The 16,842-nt window shown below is 37.0% G+C and overlaps 1 protein-coding gene across 1 annotated transcript; it reads right to left on the reverse strand.

Annotated features, from left to right (window-relative positions):
• Positions 1-3,756: 3,756 nt before the first annotated feature.
• On the reverse strand, positions 3,757-16,320 carry LOC131330940 ((-)-germacrene D synthase-like). The gene is made up of 7 exons (XM_058364700.1): positions 16,140-16,320; positions 15,444-15,714; positions 14,170-14,542; positions 13,851-14,069; positions 13,460-13,598; positions 13,114-13,362; positions 3,757-4,053 (listed from the first exon to the last, which is right to left on the reverse strand). The coding sequence occupies exons 1-7, from the start codon at positions 16,269-16,271 to the stop codon at positions 3,757-3,759; spliced, it is 1,680 nt and encodes a 559-aa protein (XP_058220683.1). The 5' UTR covers positions 16,272-16,320.
• Between the last annotated feature and the right edge of the window lie 522 nt (positions 16,321-16,842).

The following is a 16,842-nucleotide window of genomic DNA, read 5'->3' on the forward strand; positions in this document are numbered from 1 at the left end:
TCCATTAATCTTCAACGATTGATTTATCGCCGTGAGCGACACATCGAAGATCCTAAGTTAAACTTAGAATATGAAATTCTACTCCTACTCCTAATTATAACCCGAATGGGTTAGTAATGCCAAAAATTAAGACAAATAAAGATAGACTTTGATTTGTTGGAGAGGAATTACAATGAAGTCTTAAAAGACTATTTATAGAAAACAACAAACGTAGGAAATAACTTCCTAACTTCTCCACTAGTCTTCATTCAATCTTTTGCTTTCACTTGTCAAAATAACTTCCCACTTCCCTTCAAATGTGTAGGAGCATGACAAGTGTCTTTTTAACTTCCACATGTGTAGGAGCAAGCCAAGTGTCCTGCATGCAAATAATAATAAAAGGAATACTAATATTAGTTCTAATATTAATACGAATACTTAATAATAATAAAATAGGAAGCATTCTCATAATTGCCACCTTTCGGTCGATCATCGACAGGCGGTGAAATATGGTGTAAACAATGCCCCCCTTATTCATTTGGGTGAAGAGCTAACGTAACCCAAGTGAATAATTTCACTAGTTTTAAATCACCCCTCTGTCGATATCGACGGGTAATAACTCTTTATGGTGTAAACATTTATGCCCTCCAACTCAATTGGGCAATCAATTGATACCAGAAACAGATCATGTTGGACATACGTGGCCTATCGAATAAAGGCCTATATATCAAAACTCTACGAATGGCATATCGATAAAAGGATTTATGCCATGAGCCTTAATCAAGCACAAGCATTTGTTTACTTAATTTCTCCCCCAACATTTGATAAAGAAAAGGCCAAAACACGCGCGTAGCAAACGACAAACATTCCCCTTGATCAAATTATGGGAGTTGAGATTCTTTCAATAAAGAAAATGCCAAAACACGCTCGTAGCAAACGACAAACATTCCCTCTATCGAATTCATCCGAGATTTCGGAAAACAAAGTTGAAACAAGAGTAAGGGCCAAAAGCAAGTAATAACCTTTTACAGTGAAAACATTTATGCCCCCAACTTTCGAAGAGTTTTTGATAAATTTTACACCAATCTTTTCATTTTTCGACTGGTACCATAAAGCCTTCAAGGCTTAATAACCACCGTCGAATGGTGGCATGCCTCAGTCGATTAGTTTCCCTTAGGCTTTGATTCCTACAGGAAGGAAACCGGGAACGTCAAAACATGGTTAGTCGATCAGAGCACTACGCATATGCCATGAGCCTTGCCTAATCCCCACAATAATGAACTTTAAAGTCACAAACAACAGCCAATTAATAGGCATCATTTGGCTTCACACGTTGGCTACTATATATATGCATTAATACCAAATACCAACATCTATTAGCCAACTCCATCAAAAACTAATTTTCCGTGTCCTCCAAAAATGTATATTGATCGACAGAAATCAATACGCAGAGTATTTATAGCCATGTTTGGCTGAAAACATTCTCCATGGTTAAATTTTCACCATTACTCTTCTTAACCAGTACGGAGGAATGGGAGGATCATTTTCTACGTCGACCATCTATGGTCTAAATTGAAAAACTCTAGTCGAATGACTATTTTCATGATTCGACTTGCTTGAGTTTCAAATTTTCGAGCCCCTAATTGGCTCTTCTAAAGATGAGTTTGCCCCCCTTGCAAACTCGATATCAAAAGAGGCCCTAATTCTCATTTCAATCATCCTTACTAAAATCTGGATGAAGGAGACATAGATGCCAACAAGACCTTTGAAAATTTTCCAGTCGCCAACGATGAACCATGGCCTCTTTTTAAAACAGTTGAAAATCATAAACTATGAAGGCCTTTAGGAACACAGGTGGCGCCCAAAATTACAAGTCTCTGCATGTCCATTATCGACTGCAAAGTGTTCAAAATCGACTAGACCAAGCAACCAATCCAATCGTTGCCATATATCCAAAGATGAATTTCTGCCCCCCAAATTCATCATTGAAGGGAGGATTATTTCTCATTCTATATTTGCCCACCAAATTTGTTGGCGCCGTGTTTCCTCCATAAAAACCATTCTTGTGGTTTTCGGTTAAAGGCAAAACCTTCAAAACTACTGTCATGGCTTTACAGTTCCCCAGTCGAATCATTTTACCCGAGGCAAGGACATCGTCCAAACCTTTAATACAAGATTGAGAAACAATTTTGTTTCCCATTTGATATAAACCACTGAGAATTATTCCAAGAGGTAGCCAGTGAATTAATGGCTTCTTTGCACAAATAAATGGTCAAACCCTTGCAAGGTTTTTCAATCAAATTATTCTCATGACACAACTCCTTTTGAGTTTCAACGCCAAAGCCATTTACTTCATATGATTTGGCTCTTTTGAAAATGAATTTTTGCCCCCCAAATCCATTGTCGGAAAGAGGGTCATTTCCAATTCCGTAATTTGAAAAACATGCTTTTCATCCTTATGAAATTCTGGATGAGAGGGATACAATACCAGTAAAGCAATTCAAATTTTTCCGTAGCCTATGATAAATAATGGTCACTTTCATAGTTAAGCACTTGAAGACCGTGAATAATCTTCTAACACCCATGAAAAATGGCATGAAGGATTGGTCTTCTATGTAATTAATTGATGCCAAAAATCCACAGATTGTCCCACTTAATAATGGTTAATCTTCCTATTGGATGACATTCTTTAAACACATAAATTGGTTTCTTATGAACCCTCTGATTTTGGCCAGTTGGCCATTAATTGGCCGTTTCACTTTCTGTCGCCCAGAATGATTCCAAAGTTGGCCAATAAATGGCCATTATTTCATTTCTGCAAATTGTTCAAGCCTTACATGCAAGGCTTGCATTTTCACATTTAATCTTTGCCATTACTTCCGATTTAGTAATGTTGCCCTCTTTCTAGCGCCAAAATTGTTTACCAATATTTCCTCAATCGAAATCGACGGAGATTTTGGAAAACAAAGCCAACAACAAAAATAAGGGCGAATGCGGCCATGTCTCCACAAGACGGATCCGTGGTTCCACGCCGTATTTCAGGACTTCACCGGAAGAGAAATGGCAGTCGAGTCAAATGTGAGATTAAGAACGAAATTGAAGACAAATAGAAGAGACTTCCATCAATCTTCAACGATTGATTTATCGCCGTGAGCGACACATCGAAGATCCTAAGTTAAGCTTAGAATATGAAATTCTACTCCTACTCCTAATTATAACCCGAATGGGTTAGTAATGCCAAAAATTAAGACAAATAAAGATAGACTTTGATTTGTTGGAGAGGAATTACAATGAAGTCTTAAAAGACTATTTATAGAAAACAACAAACGTAGGAAATAACTTCCTAACTTCTCCACTAGTCTTCATTCAATCTTTTGCTTCCACTTGTCAAAATAACTTCCCACTTCCCTTCAAATGTGTAGGAGCATGACAAGTGTCCTTTTAACTTCCACATGTGTAGGAGCAAGCCAAGTGTCCTGCATGCAAATAATAATAAAAGGAATACTAATATTAGTTCTAATATTAATACGAATACTTAATAATAATAAAATAGGAAGCATTCTCATAATTGCCACCTTTCGGTCGATCATCGACAGGCGGTGAAATATGGTGTAAACACCCGGAACACATCTCAGCCAACTTCACACTCGTTATGACTATTGAAGAAGCGGCTATATTCCTAGAGGGGAAAATACTTTGGAAATAAAATTAAAAAAAAGAGAGAGAACATTTTATGACACTTATGAGTAAATTAGTTCCGATTAAGATAACTATTTGCTAATTGATCGGAATGGAATCGATGAGCACTGACGTTACGCACTGCTTCAGCTTTTTTCCGGAATGAGTGTACCCATCTCCACCTGTGTATATAAGATTGATCACTCGTGCAAGATTGAGAACTCGGGTGAGGAGAGGCACTGGGACCGCGGTCGGGCGGAGGCACTCTGCGTTCATGTCTTTCCATGCATTTGCAACTCTTTCTTGAAATTCAACATAAACCTCTTCTTCTGTGACACCATGTTGTTTCATGTAGCATTCAACTGCCGAGGCTACATGGCCTCTCTCTTGCTCATGCTGTGATTGCAACACCAGAAATGATAAAGGTCAAATTATGATTTTTTGCATGGTTGATAATTGTTACCAAAAATTCTTGTTTTCTTTCCAATCGACGGAGAATCGACGGGAAATCGTATTGTAAAGCTTGCTGGAATGTGGATGTGAAAAGTGGAGTTTGGTTCCTTGCCGTATTTCAGGACTTCTTTGGAAACAAACAATGAAGTGGATGAAGTATGGAAGAAGATTAACAAAATGGACTTTATTAACCCTCAAAGTAGAAGAACAATCAATCGAGAAGATTGAGTGAACAATTACAAGTTAATTCTACTCCTAGAAAAGAAAAGATAAAGGCCTGATTGGCGTTGTTTGTGTGTCCCTGAAACTGCTATTAACTTGTACTTAAATAGGCCTCCTCACATTACATTTGAATTCAAAACTTCCCTCCAAAGTGGCAGTTGAACTTTCCCTCGAATTCTGATTAAGAACTTTCTCTAACTGCCGATCATGCCCACGTTGAGAAAGTTGCCCTACTAATTGCGGTTTCCATCCTCTTCAATCGTGGAAACATGGGATCCACGTCCATTTGACATCTGTCACCCGATTGACGGTCCAAAATGCCACAGGAATACGCCACGTGGAGGCTAATCGATGGACAAGACTTTTTATAGTTTCACCATCGATTCACCTTCACGCTGAATCATTACGTTAAGTCCATTATATCCTCACATTTGCTCATATTTACCCCCGCCACGTGTCACCTAATCGACGGGTAAAAATAGAAATCTTAATTGTGGTACAAACAATGCCCCCCTTATTTGTTTGAGTTAAAATCATTTAACTCGAATAAATAATTCCTTCGCCTTTTCCAAAAGGCGTGATTAACACACGGGGCTCTTCCAACGTATATATATTTTCTTGTTTATAAAAAATTAGGGCATCGTTTGAAATCATCAGCTCCCGAATCGATGGCGCGTAAGAAAGCTGCTCAAGGCAAAGCCATGGCTTCCAAAGCTTCCTCCAAATCCATATTGTTTGGGCTATAATGCTTAGCCACTCTGTGAGATATAATATTAACTTCGACGGGTAAAACTGCGGCTTGGCCATATACTAACTCATATGGTGTAGCCCTGGTGCTCTCCCTTTTTGAAGTCCTATAGGCCCACAATACTCTTGGCAGTAGATTATGCCAATCCCTTGGATTGTCAATTATCATTTTAGATAAAGTATTCTTAATAATTTTATTTGTAAATTCTACTTGCCCATTTGCTTGGGCATAATAAGGAGAAGAATTCAAGATTTTAACTCCATATGAGTTAACATAAGTCATTACCTCATGACCATTGAATACAGATGCTTGGTCAACTGTAATTGTCTCAGGAATACCAAATCGACAGAAAATATGCTCCTCAATGAAATCAATTACTTGTTTCTGTGCTACATTCTTCAATGGGATAGCTTCTGTCCATTTTGTAAAATAATCCGTAGCCACCATTACATACTCATGCTGTTGAGAAGAATGAGGAACTATTTCTCCAATCATATCAATTGCCCATCTCCTGAAAGGCCATGGTTTAACAATTGACTGTAAAGGAAAAGCTGGAACCCTTTGAATAGGTCCATATTGCTAACACTTCTGACACCCCTTAGCATATGAGATACAATCTTTTCTTATTGTTGGCCAATAATAGCCATATCTTTTGAGTAACCATTTCATTTTCTCTCCAGACTGGTGAGATCCACAAGTTCCCTCATGAACTTCACCCATAACCGTCATTGCTTGGGTTTTATCAATACACAGCAATAATACTTCATCTGAAGATTTTCTGAATAAATCATTGCCTACTATAACATAGTTTATGGCCCTTTGCTTTATATTTCTGTCTATTTTCTCTTTTAGGTTCTCTAGAAATTTCCTTATTGGAACCCTCCAATCATCAACCAGATTTATTTCCATAATATCAAAATCATTGTTATCTCTTTCAATAGAGAAAGGCAAGAATCTCTTTTGGACCTTTATTAATTTTTCACTTTGCCCTTCTGGAATCCTAATTCCAGAAGCAATTTGTGCCATCTGATTAGCATCACTATTCTCCAATCTATAAACATGTTGGAAATGCACTTCATCAAAATATGTTATTAGAATTTTAACTTTCTGTAGTTGTAATTCTAATAAAGGATGATTGCACTTATATTCACCTGTTATCTGTCGAATTACCAATTGTGAATCTCCTGCAACATTTAAATACCTAATATTCAATTCTTTTGCAATCTCTAATCCAATAATCAAAGCTTCATACTCAGCTTGATTATTGGTCAGAATCCTGTTTTCATCTAACTGAAAAGAAAACTGTAAGAATTTTCCTTTTGGGGATGTAAAAACTACACCTGCTCCAACTCCTCTGTCTGTCTTGGAGCCATCAAATGACAACTTCCATGGTTTTATTTCAACCAAATGTATCTCAAATTCATCCTTTTCTATTAATATGTTAGGATGATTGGTTATGAAGTCAGCTAAAGCTTGCCCTTTTACTGTCTTTTGAGGCATGTACTGTAAATCATACTCTATTAAGGATAATAACCATTTTCCTTGTTTACCTCTTAATATGGGCCTTGTTAACATATACTTGATGACGTCCGTTTGTGCAATCACATATACCGTCGATGGTAACATGTAACATCTTAGCTTGGTGGCAGAAAAGTATAATGTCAAGCATAGCTTCTCAATAGGCTTGTATTTTATCTCACATTCATTTAATCTCCTACTAAGATAATATATGGCTTGTTCATGGCCATTTTCATTATCTTGAGCCAAAAGACAACCAATCGACTGGTGTCCTGCTGAGATGTATAATTTTAAAGGTTTTCCATTTATTGGTGGCATCAAAACAGGAGGCCTTACCAACGATTGCTTTAAAAACTCAAATGCCTTCTGATGTTCTCTCTCCCACTTAAAATCTTTCTGAGATTTTAACTTTAAGAGTGGGAAAAAAACAAGAGTTTTTCCAGACAGATTGGAGATAAATCGCCTAAGAAAATTTACCTGTCCTAGAAACTGTTGGAGTTCCTGTTTATTTGTTGGAGGCTGTGCTTCTATTATAGCTTTTGCTTTATCTTTATCAACCTCAATCCCTTTCTTATGAACCAGAAATCCCAAAAAATTTCCAGCAGTAACTCCAAAAGCACATTTCATTGCATTCATTTTCAGCTTATATAGTCTCATTCTCACCAAGACTTGTCTCAAATAGTCTATATGCTCATCAAATGTATGTGATTTTACCACTATATCATCAATATAAACTTTCATAAACCTTCCAATTAGGTCATGAAAAATCACATTCATTGTTCTTTGATAAGTTGCTCCTGCATTCTTTAATCCAAACGCCATAACAATCCATTCAAATAGTCCAATATATCCTGGACATCTAAATGCAGTTTTGTGTGTATCCTCCTCTGCAATGAATATTTGGTTATATCCAGAATAACCATCCATAAAGGAAAGAAATCGATGGCCTGCGGTTGCATCCACTAGATGGTCTACAACAGGCATATGATACTCATCTTTTGGTGATGCCGTATTCAAATTCCTAAAATCAATGCATATTCTAACCTTGCCATTTTTCTTGATTACAGAAACAATATTTGAAATCCATTCAACATACTTGACAGGCCTAATAAATTTGGCCTTAAACAATCGTTCCATTTCTTTCTTTACTTCTTTTTGAACTTCAGGTGTCATCTGTCTTGGAATCTGTTGATATGGGACAAAGTCCTCTTTAATAGGAATTTTATGTTCAACTAGTGATCTATTCAAACCAGGCATATCAGGATAATCCCAAGCAAAGCAATCCTTGAATTCTAACAACAAGTACTTCAAACGATCCTTCATTTCATCAGGTAAAGCAGCACATACATGAAGAATTCTAGGATCTTCCTCTGTTCCTACATTAAAATCCTCTAACGGATCTTTTACTTCTGCTTTATAATCATCAAGTTTAGCAGGAGCGGCTTTAAGATCTTCCATAGCTAATTCCTTGACAGACAAAGGACTATCATCAACTACACAGTCTGCTCAATTACAAGAAATAGGCTCATCAGCCTCTAATTTCCTAGATACAATGAAAGAAAATAATCTCTTAAAAGTAGCTTTTAAAGTAGCTAACTCTTCATTCACATGACTTAGATTGTCACTGATCATGGGAAACCTTTGATGTAGAACCACTAGACCTTAGTATCATGTTAGGTCTAACAAAATCTTCACTTATTTCTTTAAAACCATCAGTAATGTATTTAAGGAATTGGCTTTCAGTAACACTTATTCCCATCGATTTCACTTCTGAACCTTCCACCTTGATTGGCCATAAGTCTTCATCATATAGACCTGCTTCCACATTGTTGGTATCTGCTTTAAATGGATGTTTGTCTGCCCAGAAAATTTCCATACCGTCGATATCTTAATCCTCTCCTTGTTTCAGAAATATTAATGCCTGATGTAAAGAAGAGGGAACACACCCATTTATATGAATCCAATCTCTGCCTAACAAGGCATTATAATTGGAAGAAGAATCAATAACAAAGAAAGTAGTATTCATCTTTCTGTTTCCAATCTGTAATTGTAAAGAAATCACACCTTTAGCAGGTGAACATCCTCCTGCAAAGTTTCCAACTGTTACTTCTGTTGGAATCAAGTCTGACTCATTCTTATTCAAAATCTTCATCATTTTTGAAGGCAAAATGTTTACTATAGCTCCATTGTCAATCAAAACCTTATTAATAGGTTGCCCATTAATGTGAACCATAATATATAATGGCCTTAAATGCCTGACTAAGGCATTTTCGGGAGCCCTCAAGACAACCACGTCTTTTCCTTTTGTGTCTTTCTCAATTTGAATAGACTTCTTTTTTGAGTCTTCCTTTTGCTCACTTATTTTTACTATGGCATCTGCTTTGTCTTCAACATCCCCTTCTAAGCTTGTGGGTTGATTAGGTTTTGCCTGAAAAGTTTTAGGCAAAACTAAAATCATGTTGCAATGAATTCTAGTAGGGGAGACTGACCCGAATTGGATTGTATCCAATGCTTGACCAAAAGAGGCAGACTTTTGAGAATCTGCTTCATTCTTGTCATCTTTGAAATCTTCTTTCATCATGTCTGAACTGTTAACTGACAGAAGATCATCATCCTCATCATCTTCTAACAATACTTGTTGAAATTCTGCCATTTTCTTCTTTAAACTCTTCTTGAATTCTGCCTTTTGCACCTTAATTGATAGAACAGGAGAAACACTTGAGCTCTGCCCCCCAAACCTTTGGGTAATGGCTGGTTTGATTGTTTCGCCCCCAGGTTTTTCAGCTTCTTTTACCTGTTGTTTATGCACTGTTCCAGTTGGTACAGTAGACTCCCTAGTCCATACCATGGGAGCTGCCCGATTTAGAACTGTTCTAGCCTTCATTTCAGGCCACTGTGTTGAATCTATTATCACCTGTTGATCTCTCCTTTCTCTTTCTGAAATCTTCCTTTGTAACCTTCTTTTCTGAGTATTAGTAATGGGCTCAAATTCCCTTACACTTGGGAATTTAGGATGTCTTACTGTATCCCATCCATGATGCTCCATATTTGGTGGAATTACCATTCTCCCTTGATATCCACCTCTGACAAAAGGCATTCTTCCCCTTGATTTCATACCTCTTGGGTAAAAGCCTCTTCCCCTTCCATTCATAAATGAAGGTGGATATATTAGGCCCGTATCTGGCTTCCCTGGTAATGCTGGAATCACAGGATATCCTTTAAATAGGAATGGTCCATCATCTTCCCCATACCATTTGAGTGATTCAGAGGGTATAAAAATTCCAGGGTCTTCACCTTCAAAAATCAACTTTGGTCCTACATAGATTTGCAAATCATTACTTCCCATGGTATTGAATCTAATGGAACCTTTAGCATAGGTACCATTGTACTCTTTTTCTGCAACAACCTCTTCCCCTTTTTTGATTTCCTCATCACATCTTAGGCAAAAATAATTCTCGAACTTCTGCCTCATCTGAACTTCCTCTTCTCCTTCCATAATTTCCTTTTCTTCTTGAATCCTTTTTTTCAATATGAGATGCCATTTTTCCTTTCTTCATTCTGGCAGTCACCATGTTGACCTCTACCAAGGGAAAAGGATCAATATCAATCCCCATCACTTCTTTATTTCCCTTAGCATATTGTAACAGACCTTTCTGGATCAGATCCTGCACACAATTCCGAAATGTAACACAGTTGTTAGTATTGTGTCTGAAAGAGTTATGCCACTTACAATAATCTTTTCCTTTTCTATCCTTTTAAGGAGGGATCATATGCCCTGGTGACAAAGTTAAGAACTTTTGGTTAATTAGTTCATCAAACAATTGATCAGCTTTGGATAAATCAAATGAGTATTGTCTAAAATTAGCTTGATTTCTCCTGTTAGGATGAGATGAGGGCATATTCACAGGCTTCTCAGCCTTTGTCAAAGTATCACAAACAATTGGTGTTTTTCCAATCACTTGGGCGACATCAATCTCCACATCACCCTCTATATCTTGATAATATGTTCCAAGTGATTTGCTTTTCCTGTACTCTCCTTCCATCAGAATAGCCTCATATCCAATGGCTTTGGAAGTAAAATCAAATAAATCTCTAAATTCGGTTCCAGTAAAATGTTTCTTAAAATCATAATCTAACCCTTCCTGGGCTATCTTTACGATTTCAGATTCAGGGATGTAAAAATGACACTGATTCCTAATCTTTTTGAATCTGTTCATATATTGTTCAACAGACTCTGAAGGCTTTTGTTTGATCTTAGCCAAGTCTGCTACTGAAATTTCTGGTGCATGCCTAAAGAATTGAGTATGGAACTGTTCTTCCATTTCCCTCCATGAATGAACAGAATTTGGAGGCAAGTTAATAAACCAAGAAAAAGCAGTTCTAGTAAGAGAATGAGGAAATAATTTTAATTTCAGAGCCTCATCCAACTCTGCTTCGCCTATTTGCAGGCAAAATCTCCCAACATGCTCTATTGTTGATTGATTTTCTTCTCCATTGAAAAGAACTAAATCTGGGATTCTATAATGCCTAGGAAAAGGCACATTATCAACCCAATTTGGATATGGTTTTCTAAACATAGGTTTTTCGATTCTCCGTAATCCAGGGCCATACATGTCTTGCATAATATTCGTGAGTTGAGCCCTTAAATAAGGCTCTTGAATTCTTCCAGTTTGATTTGGAGGAACAAGAGTTTCAGGCCTAATATCATATCCATATGGATAATCTTGTCTTCTTACGTTTGGTGGATCATACCCATAAAGATTTGGATCACCATTAGCCATACCTGGAATATTCCTATTATCATTCCTAAAAATACTTGCATACGCATTTTGCCCCCCATGGGCATTATTTCCAATGTTCCCAGTCTCTGTTCCCATAGGGACAGTGGTTGGTAAATTTTGATAAAAACTCTGGTTCTGACCATTGCTAATATTGTTTGGAACTCTATTCATGCCAGAAAAAACAGTTTCAAAAGTTGGATTTTCAAATACCTGTGTAGTAGGTATTTCAGTACTACGGTTAGCATATCCACTGGTCTGTCCAGGGTTAACGTTTACGTTAACTGGGACTTCCACCGTTGGCTGATTTTGAACCACTGCTGCCTTAAACATAGCCATCAGAGTTTTGGCTATTTCACTTTCTGGATCATTTAAAATCCTCGCAAATTTTTGGACCAAGTCACGTGACTCACTTTCTAGGCCAATTGGTTGGCCTACTTCTGGACTTCTCTGGTCTAGATTTCCAGTATTGACTCCATTTGCATCACTTCCACCATTAATGTTGGCAGAATTATTGTCATTGTTGCCATCTGTTGGCAATTGATTCCTAGTCTTTGGTGCCATTACTCACTTCCAAATTAGTAATGAGCCCTCCTTCTAGCGCCAAAATTGTTACCAAAAATTCTTGTTTTCTTTCCAATTGACGGAGAATCGACGGGAAATCGTATTGTAAAGCTTGCTGAAATGTGGATGTGAAAAGTGGAGTTTGGTTCCTTGCCGTATTTCAGGACTTCTTTGGAAACAAACAATGAAGTGGATGAAGTATGGAAGAAGATTAACAAAATGGACTTTATTAACCCTCAAAGTAGAAGAACAATCAATCGAGAAGATTGAGTGAACAATTACAAGTTAATTCTACTCCTAGAAAAGAAAAGATAAAGGCCTGATTGGCGTTGTTTGTGTGTCCCTGAAACTGCTATTAACTTGTACTTAAATAGGCCTCCTCACATTACATTTGAATTCAAAACTTCCCTCCAAAGTGGCAGTTGAACTTTCCCTCGAATTCTGATTAAGAACTTTCTCTAACTGCCGATCATGCCCACGTTGAGAAAGTTGCCCTACTAATTGCGGTTTCCATCCTCTTCAATCGTGGAAACATGGGATCCACGTCCATTTGACATCTGTCACCCGATCGACGGTCCAAAATGCCACAGGAATACGCCACGTGGAGGCTAATCGATGGACAAGACTTTTTATAGTTTCACCATCGATTCACCTTCACGCTGAATCATTACGTTAAGTCCATTATATCCTCACATTTGCTCATATTTACCCCCGCTACGTGTCACCTAATCGACGGGTAAAAATAAAAATCTTAATTGTGGTACAAACAATAATTCATTGGGGGCGAAAGGACATGATGATTTGGGAACATAGATCGATCCCACAGTACCGTGGCTAACAATGTGGAGGAAGAGATTCAAATTTTCTTTACAATTTTTATTTTGTTTATGGTGACTCAAAACTTTCGTCAGGGTAAGGGTGTTGGTATGCAACATTAGTTCCCTGAAACAGATTTGAGTCACCTTAATCAATCGCTCTCCGCTGCCACATTGTACGTTCTACAATAGCGATGGATCAATATATTACGTTTGGTTTTACAATAGCGATGGATCAACTAGGGCATTAGTGGTGAAAGGTGGTCAAAAGTATATTCAAAGTTTGCAAGCCCTAATCATATGATTTCGCAACCACATAATATTGGAATTTACTCCATATTTTCTTATTAGTCCTTACGCTGTGGCCAGCCATATCATCCATGAGTCTGCAAATCACGGATGCAGCTTCAAGAATTAAGGGATCACTTGACACCCATTTGAAACTCTCTTTGGTCACCAAATCCCCCATGCCAACAAGGGAAGTTGTTGTAAGCATTTTGTAAGCACCGGTTACAAGCGCAACTCTCATGTACTCTTCTATAGTCGGAATATAGCCTTCGTGACACCATTTGGCTTCCTCAAAGTGTGCTCTAATTAAATTCTTCATCTAAAATTATTAACAGAAAAAAAAATTGCAATTAGTATTAACGATATTTCATTTTTTATTTTTCGCTAATAAAAATGTAACTCGGGTTGAGACTTACTGCAGATTTTGCGTAATTGACACGATATGATCTTCCTTCCTTGGCCATTTCTTCATCAATCATGTTGTAAGCATCCAATAGTGCTTGATAACACAATTTCATGTACTCTGGCAGTTGATCCAAGGCACTCTTTTCCAACCTGAAATATCATTTACGACCGCTAAACTTCCATAATCTTAGGCTGTATTTGCATCGTTGAATTATTAGTTGATTTGTGAAGCTAATTTTATTTCTTTTCAATTTTCCTTTTTCATTTATAACGCTGTGAATTCCATTTCAAATCCACGATTCGTGGAGTCTTGTAATCTCAATCTTGAACAATGGAAGTGATTTTTATATTTTTAGGGACTCAAATCAAAATTAAGATCACTAAAAGGGGCATGAATTTAACCTTTCAATTGCATCAGTGAAGAGTACAAGTTCTTCTAAGGTACCATAGACATCATAAATGTCATCCATAATTGAAGCCAAGGCAATCACTTTTGTTAGAATCCTCCTACCAAGAAAATATTGGGGCTCAAAATACACTCCCAGTATCCAAAAGTAGCATTCCACCACTCTGTCTCTTGCAAACGGTAGCTTTCTGGCAAAGTCCAAATCCTTCCACCACCTGAAAAACCATAACAAAAAAAAGAAGTGCCATGAAACAAGATCAATGTCTCAGACTTGTTAAATCACTACGGTTCAACTTGAATGACGAAGCAAATCACCTTGTTATTTCACTTAGCTCCTTCTGATGCAACTTTTGCAAGCGGTTGAAATCCAATCTCGCAAAATCCAACAGAGCTTTGTTGTGGGAATCCTCTTGTTCATAGAAGGGGATGTAATGTCGTGCCTCGAGTCTTGTCAGGCCCTTGTGGATGGGCTGATTTAGAGCATGAACTACTTGTGCTGCAATACCATTGTTTAAGTTGGGTACCACAGATTTGAGGTGTCTGGTCGTAAAATCCAATGCTTCGTCCAATATATCTTCTCCGTGAACCCTCAAATGTGTAGCTTCGTACAAGCTTACCATTCCTCGCACATCACCAATTACATATTCTTGAAATTTTCCTTTATTGTCCTTGAATTTGTTAAACACATCTGTGTAAACCATTCGACACATGATCAACGAGGCAAGAAAAGTAAATGACACGTTCGTATATTTTATAACAAGTGACAAGACATTGTATTTAATTAGGCTTTGAGGCCTTTTGGATTTTCTGTATTGTTTAGTGTATATTTGGGCTTTTTGGCCCTTAGGTGTTGTTGCATTGTGTTCATCTTTTATTTTGGTTCCAACTTTTGGTTGGATATCTTTCCCCTTCCCCTAATAAAATGTTATTTTGTCGTTCCAAAAAAAAACCCTCAACAAGGAGAAGGCACTGTAAAATTTCAAAGTTCGAATGGCCAAATGATAAAATTGTACCAAAAATTACTCGAACTCATAAGTGGGCAAACGCTAATGATCAAGGTAGAATTTGCTAGAGTTTGAAGGGGCCAAATGCTAATTATCGAAATAGAGGTAATAATCGAACCAATTTCAAAGAGTTTGTTGTTGGATTTATGTTGGAGTTGTGAAGTATGATTTGAGGGAAGTGCTACAATAAACACCCTTTATTTGGGTGTGTATCATATGCACCATTATTAAAATACATCAAAATGTTGTGAATCCCAAAATGTTACGAATCTATTGCTAAAAAGTTACGAATCATATTGTTGAAAAGTTACGAATTTTTAGTATAAAAGTTACGATACGAAATAAAATGTTATGAATGACCGGTCCTACAAGTAATTTTTGATGAGGTGGCACAATATGAACCACACAATAGGTGCATATGGTACACACCTTAAATGGGTGTGTATTGAAGACTTTCCCATGATTTGAACTTGGTTTATTAATCTTTTTGCTGACAATAACAGATTTCGACCTAAATATGCGTATTACAAAAATCGGAAATGTAACCAAATAAATATGGGTAGCTAGTAAGTAAAAGACAATTACCACAAGAGACATGATGTCCATGTTGTCTAAGCAGTCGAAATGAGAGAGCCACTGTGTACAGATCTTCATCGTTGGCCACTACATGATAGGTTTCATAGATATCCTGTAATGCAGTCCCAATCTCGATGTCAAAATGGTAGGCCGCACCTAGGCGTTGAATTGCATCAATCAAGTTCAGCTTCTGTGAAGGTTTATCAGCTCTCGCCGCGATCATTTGTCTCACCTTTTCTTTGAGTTGCTCAATTCTTTGGTCCGTTTTAACATCCGCTTCCTATGAAAACAATGATAAATATGCTCATTTGGAACTAGTCTAATGTAGTGTCTTACATGATACTAAACATGTCTCAAACGGGTGCCCCATAGTACGCCTATGAACTATATAGTATTCAAACAGCACTGCTTGTCACCAATATATTAATGAAACATTTGTAACCTCTAAATCATATATCCATAAAAATCTTGGCTTTGTGAAGAGAACGAAAAAAAGTATGATGGAAACGAAGATAGTGAAATTATATGCATTACTATGTAACTCAATCGAATAAGAATATTTTTATGCTTCTTTTTCACTATATTTCCTAAACCTAGATTAGTATAAATTTTTTTTTAGCATTTATGCTGATCATATTGGAGGACTATAATGATTTAATTTAAGTATTCTATATATATGATTAAGACAATCTGAGACAATTTTACCGTGACGACAGAAGCGTATGAAAGAAAATAATCTCCCCAAACACTAGGATGAAAATTTCCAGAGCGACGTGGAGTGACCTTGGGTAATTTGCTAGGGGTAAATGTAAGAGTTGGAGTAGAGTTTATTTCCATTTTTCTAGTGGGAGGCAATGAACGGTAAGAGAAGAGGGACTAAACAAAAAAGAACACGCTTTAGTGCTTGCTTTCACTCTCTGGCTGGGGCTTGCTATTTATAGAGTTTGGATGAGCTGCTATTATAAAAAATATATAATAATAAATGAAGATAGATAGCAAATAGAGGTCAAGAATACCATTTAATTTCCTGGCTAGGAAACCATCAATATCATACCAAAACCAAGCCACAGCATATTAAGAGGGCGCACACATCAAAATCAGCCACTTCTTCGAGCAATTTTAACTAAGGGTGCCTTTTCACTTTATTATTATACTACATATTACTACTGACAATAATCAAATTATTTCCGCTAAATGGTACTACGTTAGTCGATGTATGTGATCAGGAGAATAACATGTCTAGAAATTGGTTAAAACAAACTCTCTTTGTCCCATTTTTAAAGTTCAGTATTCTATTTTGGGTTATCCCTTAATAAGTGTCCATTTTGTAAATTTAGTGGGTAAAATTTGGTACATTTTTCATTTTGCCCCTAAAAATAGATTCCATTTTAAAAAGTTAGTGAGTAAA

This window comes from Rhododendron vialii, chromosome 6a (assembly GCF_030253575.1).
Source record: "Rhododendron vialii isolate Sample 1 chromosome 6a, ASM3025357v1".
Lineage (NCBI taxonomy): Eukaryota > Viridiplantae > Streptophyta > Magnoliopsida > Ericales > Ericaceae > Rhododendron > Rhododendron vialii.

Excerpts from the sequence above, each read along its gene's own strand:
- LOC131330940 (XM_058364700.1), bottom strand. The coding sequence starts at position 16,271 with ATGGAAATAAACTCTACTCCAACTCTTACATTTACCCCTAGCAAATTA. Across the intron at positions 14,070-14,169 it reads GAGCTAAGTGAAATAACAAG|GTGGTGGAAGGATTTGGACT; the intron begins GTGATTTGCTTC and ends ATGGTTTTTCAG. Across the intron at positions 13,363-13,459 it reads TCAATTACGCAAAATCTGCA|ATGAAGAATTTAATTAGAGC; the intron begins GTAAGTCTCAAC and ends TAATAATTTTAG.